At 57.3% G+C, this 6757-nt stretch overlaps 2 protein-coding genes across 7 annotated transcripts in view; one reads left to right on the top strand and one right to left on the bottom strand.

Annotated features, from left to right (window-relative positions):
* Nucleotides 1–1436, bottom strand: part of LOC104982139 — a 5817-nt gene extending 4381 nt beyond the window's left edge. For 2 of the 3 annotated variants that reach the window (XM_010831461.1, XM_010831460.1), the window contains exon 1: nt 482–635. In XM_010831461.1, the coding sequence (XP_010829763.1) occupies nt 482–614 (133 nt within the window). In that variant the 5' untranslated portion in view covers nt 615–635. Of the gene's footprint in view, nt 1–157; nt 1120–1265 lie in introns of those variants that run through there. The other variant, XR_824472.1, reaches the window with a different exon arrangement.
* The window catches only part of RAB20 (RAB20, member RAS oncogene family), a 31230-nt gene extending 27616 nt beyond the window's left edge, over nt 1–3614 (top strand). Inside the window, exons 1-2 of one of the 4 annotated variants that reach the window (XM_010831458.1) lie at nt 20–249; nt 2647–3614. In XM_010831458.1, coding sequence (XP_010829760.1) covers nt 114–249; nt 2647–3170 — 660 coding nt within the window. In that variant the 5' untranslated portion in view covers nt 20–113 and the 3' untranslated portion in view covers nt 3171–3614. Of the gene's footprint in view, nt 1–19; nt 250–628; nt 741–2646 lie in introns of those variants that run through there. The other 3 variants (XM_010831459.1, XM_010831456.1, XM_010831457.1) reach the window with 3 other exon arrangements.
* Nucleotides 3615–6757: the final 3143 nt, after the last annotated feature.

Raw genomic sequence — 6757 nt, forward strand, 5'->3', positions numbered from 1 at the left:
GGTCTCTGGCCGGCCTGGGTCAGCGCTGGCTGAGTCCAGTACTGCAGTGTTCAAAGTGAACTTTGACCCGAGAGGTTCACATCCACCTGAGACCTGCTGGGGGCAGGGGCGGGATGGGCAGGGTCAGGCGGCGTTGGGGCTGCCGCACCCCACATACCCCAGGGAGGAATGAAGGCAGACTCCAGGCCCCACTCCTGCGGAGGTCAGAGTCCAGCTCGGGGCAGGCGTGTCAGGCTGTTCTGAAGGACGGTGAGCCCCGCAGACACCAGGGAGTGTGGGCAAGCGGTCCAGGGGCCTCTCCTGGCTCCTCTGTGGGGGCTGGACACGCCCAGAGAGGTCTCCCTGTTACAGAGTCCACCCTCCTGCTCGCCGTGTGACAGGCCAGTAAATCGAGGGATGGTTTGTTGGGGCCAGGAGTAGCCCCTCTGCTCGGACAGCCAGCAGACCGAGAATGTGGTCGACTAGCGTCCCCAAGACCCACCTTGCCCGAGTTGGAATGCAGTTTCTTCTACAAGGGCAGGGGCCGGGCTGGTTGCTGCCAGCTTCTTGGTGCTGGGGTCCCTGGTTCCGGCCGTTGTCTGCAAGTCTGGTGCCACCTCCAACAAGACAATCATTATTTTTCTGTTCTGCAACCTTTTATCCCAAGATGAATGGAAATGAGTTATACCTTCAAAGGCCAGAGCCGGGAGAATGCGTATTCCAGCGTATTCCAGGCGGCAGGCAGCGTTCTTTTACAGAAGGTGCTGAGCCAGCGTGACTCAGCGCGGGTCACGGCACCAGGGTTGGTGCTACAGGAACAGGCCCAGTGCACTGAGTCCAGCTTGCTCGTCCTGCTCTGCACGCAGGCCCGGGGGCGGGGGTCTCTCTCCGCCTGTGCAGGGGGGCCTGGGACGCCTTCCGGAGGGGCCCCTCCTGCATTTAGGGGCTGCCCTTCGTGCCCTCAGTGAGCCATCTGGCCCTTCTGAACGAGGAAGAAGGGGAACGGGGTTGGGGGTGGTGTTTGGGAAAACCCGGGGACGAACGCGGTCCCACGTGGACGCTGGAGACCCCGGTGTGAGGGGCGCTGTCTTGCCGCGTCCGTGGTGGGCCTCTCGCATCCAGGGCTTCTGGCGATCTGACCTGAAAGAATGAAGGGAGACAAGTGGGGCGGAATCTCAGTTCTTTGGGGCTTTGACGCATCGGGGTTTCGGGTCTCCCCCGCCCCCTCCCTGCTCTGCCCTCCTCTCCCCCCTTCATCTGGCCTCACCCCCTCACTTTCCCCTCACCCCTCTCCCGCTGTGTCTGCAGTTCGGAGTAAAGGTGGGAGCTGAGATGGGGGCAGGGTGTCATCTTGGCCTCTGACACGAATGAGGCTCCACCACCCAGCAAATCAGACCACGCTGTTACGAAACCAAGAAATCTTACATAAGAAAATGCTGTGCTTTCCCTTTTTCTAAACAAACGGGGGGGGGGGGGGTTGTGGCTTCACGTGTGCAGAGGTTTAATCGCCCTGAGTGTCATTGTGGAAACGGGTGTCTGTCAGCCACATAACCGAGGCCTCCACTCGGGGTTGTGCGGAATGCGCCAGGGCTCAGGGGGAACCCAGGCCAGGACAGGAAGGGGACCTGGAAGGGGGCTAGGGACCCCCTGGAAAGTCACAGCAGAAGCCCTCGGGGGTGCCCACCCTCCCCAGAGGACCAGAGAGGAGGGCTGCCCAGGGGAGAGCCATGCTGTGTTCTGGCTGTGACTGCCCAGCTCAGAAAACACCCTGAAAACTGAAAAGGCAAAGAGAACCTCAGACTGGGTGAGGCTCTCAGTGGGCGCAGCCGGGGCTGGGCTCCTGGGGTCCGGCACTGTGTCCTGGCGTCTGGTCCTCCTGGAACTTCTGTCCCCCTCGGGCGCTGCCCCCGAGAATCCTGCGGCCCTGATGGGTGCCCGTGGGCAGGGGAGCGAGGGAGAGGAGGTGTGAGGGGCTGGGACCTCTCCCCCTGCTGCCACCGCCCAGTCCGGGCAGGGGGGACACAGGTTTCAGGGCGGGCCCGCCCGCGGTGGGGAGACATGCCTGCCTGCTTTGCGTGTGGTGTGCACAGGAGCAGCCAGCTTGGCTTGAAAGCTGAGTTGCTCTCTTTTCCCTACAGGAGAGTGCGTTTCCTTAGTGTGTAGGTTCTGAGCTCCTCCTCTGGGAGGCCTGCAGCCTGGGGCGGTGGTCTCAGAGGCAGGGCAGGGCCTGGGGCTCTGGGAGCTGGGTGAGCCCCCGGGGTTGGAGTGGGGGCGGGCCAGGGAGGCAGACGGCCCCGCCGGGAGGGAGTCCCGACCCTGTCATCCAGAAGCCAGACCCTGGTGGGAGCGTTTCAGCTAAGCACCCTGGAGTAAGATGCAGGAATAGGGAGCCTGCCACCGCCCATGAGGAGGAGAGCAGGGCGCGGGTGTCCCCCTTGTTTTGTGGGCTCACTGCGGTGCGTGGACGTGATTGTGCAGGAACTGCTGGCATGGTGACCATGCCGTCACCCCGTCTCTGCACAGCAGGGTCTCCATCTGGTTCAGCTGCAGCCGCACCGACACTTGGGGTCATGATTCCATCCGTGGTCCCTCCCGGGGGTCCCTCGTGCATGGTCGGGGGCGCCTCCAGACAGGAGAGATAACCAGCCGCTTCCTCTCCCCTCGCAGGGCGGGAGCAGTTCCACGGCCTGGGCTCCATGTACTGCCGGGGGGCGGCTGCAGTCATCCTCACCTACGACGTGAACCACGCCCAGAGCCTGCTGGAGCTGGAGAACCGGTTCCTGGGCCTGACGGACACGGCCAGCGCCGACTGCCTGTTCGCTGTCGTGGGCAACAAGGTGGACTTGAGCGAGGAGGCGCCCGGCGAGGGCGGCCAGGGAGGAGGACGTGATCCCGGGCAGGCGGGCGGGGGCAGCGGCGGCTCCAAGCAGGTGCAACTGGAGGACGCGATGGCCTTTTACAAGAAGATCCTCAAGTACAAGATGCTGGACGAGAAGGACGTGCCGGCCGCCGAGCAGATGTGCTTTGAGACAAGCGCCAAGACTGGCAAGAATGTGGACCTGCTGTTCGAAACCGTGTTCGACATGGTGGTGCCCGTGATCCTGCGGCAGAGGGCCCAGGCCCCACCGCAGACCGTGGACATCGCCAGCGCCCCGCCGCCCGCACGGACCAGATCCGGGTGCTGCTCCTGACGCGCCCCGGCCCGATCCCGGGGATCCGGGTGGGCTGGGGAGCCAAGCGGTGTCACTCTGTAGGACTGCACGTGGAGGAGGACCCGGGAGGAAGTGCCAGCCAGTCCCCAAGACAAGGGCCGTGTGACGCGACCCCCACGTCCATCGCTGCCCCGGGAGGTGGGCAGCAGACGGATCGTCTGGAGGAGCCACCTGCAGAGCCGGGCTCCCGGAGATCGGCGTCCCCTCGCTGCCCCGTCCTGACACCTGGACCCTGTCTCCGCACCTGCGTGATTCTCCAGGGTTCCTCTTCACTGTGATTTACCTTTGATCTAGCCATTTGGTACTTGTCTCTTGATGCCTCGTAATGATTCTTGACAAATGTTAATTTATATAAAATCAGGAATCGCTGTTTTTGTATTGTTTGCAGCATTGTGAGCCACTTTATTATTAAAAATTATTTAAGAAGAACCTGGGTTTGGACCTTATTTGTGCCCCCGTGGGCTTTAATGTCTGTCACACGGACTTGCAGTTTCTCACGTGGACTGTGGGTGAAGCATGACCTCACACTTCTGCAGCATCCCGGACCAAATTCTTACCCCAGGTCTTCACTGGGCTTTTCAGTAAAGAATCTGCCTGCCAATGCAGGATGGCCCAGATTTGATCCCTGGGTGGGGAAGATCCCCTGGAGGAGAAAATGGCAGCCCACTCCAGGATTCTTGCCTGGAGAATCCCATGACAGAAGAGCCTGGCGAGGTACAGGCCATGGGGTCACAGAGAGTCAGACACGACTTGTGACCAAACAACAATGGGTCCTCATTGCCTCTGCAGCTGACCTGCGCTTCCCCAGGCCGGTGTCCAGGAGGGCAGCTGACCTGCACTTCCCCAGGCAGGTGTCCAGGAGGGTAGCTGACCCCCACTTCCCCAGGCGGGTGTCGGGAGGCACCGACACAAGACCCCTCTACTCACTCAGGAGTCGCCGTATCCATGATTTTTCTTCTCCTTCACTAAAAAAAAAAAAAAAAAAATCAATACACTGTCACTCATTTCAAACTTAGTACTCAAACCACCTTGGGAAAGGTAAATTGTCCGCTTACACATATTTTCTCCCTCTGTTCAGATCGTAGGACTAAGAGCCATGGAGACTGCCCTCTTGGCCAGATAAGCCGCACCCATTGTTATAAATAAAGTTTTATTGGCACTCAGCCTGTTTGTTTTATATGCTCTCAGAGGCTACAAGGACCAAGCTGAGAATTTTCAGCAGAGATTCTGTCTACCACGAGCCCACAGGAGTCGCTCTCCAGCCCCTAACAGAAAATGTTTGCCCATCCCTCTGTTTAATGCCTTGTTATCTAACAGAAATATAACACAGATCACATATGTAATTCTAAATGATTTAGTAGCCATATCAAAAATTGAAAAGAAACAATTCCAGTAATATATTTTAGCCCAGTAGATGCAAAATAGTATGATTTCAACATATGACCCAATACTAAAGTTACTCTGGTGGCTCAGATGGTAAAGAATCTGTCTGCAATGCAGGAGATGTGGGTTTGATCCCTGGGTTGGGAAGATCCCCTGGAAAAGGGCATGGCCACCCACTCCAGTACTCTGGCCTGGAGAGTCCCAGGGACAGAGGAGCCTGGTGGGCTACGGTCCACGGGGTTGCAAAGAGTCGGAGTGACTGAGCAACTAAACACAGCACAGGGCTCCTTGCTGGGGCTGCTTGGGTGATGGCTGTGTGAGCTTAGGACACGTCTATCTTTTTGCTGCATGAAATCCTTACAAATTCCAGATATTTAGATTGGCTCGTATGCCTAGTTGTCTTAAAGACACAAGTTCCAATAATAGAAGCAAAACTGAAGGCTCTGTGTCTGCTGACCTCTGTGCAGGTTGCCTGGGCAGTTGCTGAATCTGAAACCGCCTTTCCAGGGCCGATGGGTGGTCAGCTTTGTTCTTAGGAGATGCCAGGAGAGGGAGGCTGTGAGAACACAGCTTTTGTTTTCTTGTGGAAGTGAAAGTGTTAGTCACTCAGTTGTGTCCGGCTCTTTGCAACCCCGTGGACTGTAGTCCACGAGGTTCCTCTGTCCATGGGATTTCTCAGGCAAGAATCCTGGAGTGGGTTGCCATTTCTTTCTCCAGGGGATCTTCCTGACCCAGAGATTGAACCCAGGTTTCCTGCATCGCATGCAGACTCTTTACAACATCTGAGAACTGTAGCCCATTCCAAAGAGAAAAGGGGTCAATTCGGTTACTTTTCACTGACGTAGATTAGTTTCCCATTTAGTGGGTGAAAGGTGTATTTATTTTTCCATAAAGTGTGTCTCTGATAAGGAGAGCTCTGGGAGACCCCGGAGCCCATCATGAAGACTGTGGAGGGGAGCGTCCTGTGAAGTCACTTCTGTTTCTGAGGTCAGGGTGGCTGAGTTCTCATGGCCCTTTCCTCCTGCACTGTCTCGCTCTGAGCATCCCTGGCTCGTGCCCTTGAATGACCCCTGTCCCAGAGGATGGCCCAGGATGGCACCTTCTCCATCAACAGCGTGTGAGCCTTGCACCCTCATGGCAGCCCTGAAGAGTAGGCTGCACTCTGGGCTCTGTCCCAAGGGGACCCTGGGTGCCGGCCTGGGCTCTCACCAGGGAGACTGTCCCGGGGTCTGAGCTCACGCACGGACTTCTGGCCGTGACCTCTCGGGGACCAGTTCCTGACCAAGAGGTTTCAGCTCCTCTAGTGAGCCAGCTGGTGGAAAAGGAGGAGGTCCTCAGCTGGGACCCCGAATGTTCCTTCCTTTCTTCCCTTGTTCAGGTGCAGATGCTCTGGGGCTGGGAGGCTGTGGACAGCCCTGGGTTTCCCTTCTGAGCTTTCCCTCAAGTGTCCCCGGAAACCTCCTTCTTAATGGCAGCTCCAGGTCGGGTTTTTCCTAGGGGCCTTGAGGCGTCCTTCATGGGAAGCTTCAGTTCAGTTCAGTTCATTCGCTCAGTCGTGTCTGACTCTTTGAGGCCCCATGGACTGCAGCATGCCAGGCCTCCCTATCCATCACCAACGCCCGGAGTTTACTCAAACTCATGTCTATTGAGTCAGTGATGCCATCCAACCATCTCATCCTCTGTTGTCCCCTTCTCCACATGCCTCCAATCCCTCCCAGCATCAGAGTCTTTTCCAATGAGTCAGCTCTTCGCATCAGGTGGCCAAAGTATTGGAGTTTCAGCTTCAACATCGGTCCCTCCAATGAATATTCAGGACTGATTTCCTTTAGGATGGACTGGTTGGACCTCCTTACAGTCCAAGGGACTCTCAAGAGTCTTCTCCAACACCACAGTTCAAAAGCATCAATTCTTCAGCACTCAGCTTCTGTATAGTTCAACTCTCACATCCAAACATGACCACTGGAAAAACTATAGCTTTGACTAGAGGATGCTTATGTTGTAATCTGGGCTTCCCAGGTGGGCCTAGTGGTAAAGAACCTGCCTACCAATGCAGGAGACATAAGAGACTCGGGTTCGATCCCTGGGTTGGGAAGACCCCCTGGAGGAGGGCATGCAACCCACTCCAGTATTCTTGCCTGGAGAATCCCATGGACAGAGGAGCCTGGTAGGCTACAGTCCATAGG

The sequence above is a fragment of the Bison bison genome, unplaced genomic scaffold, assembly GCF_000754665.1.
Source record: "Bison bison bison isolate TAMUID 2011002044 unplaced genomic scaffold, Bison_UMD1.0 scf7180017864527, whole genome shotgun sequence".
Taxonomy (NCBI): Eukaryota; Metazoa; Chordata; class Mammalia; order Artiodactyla; family Bovidae; genus Bison; species Bison bison.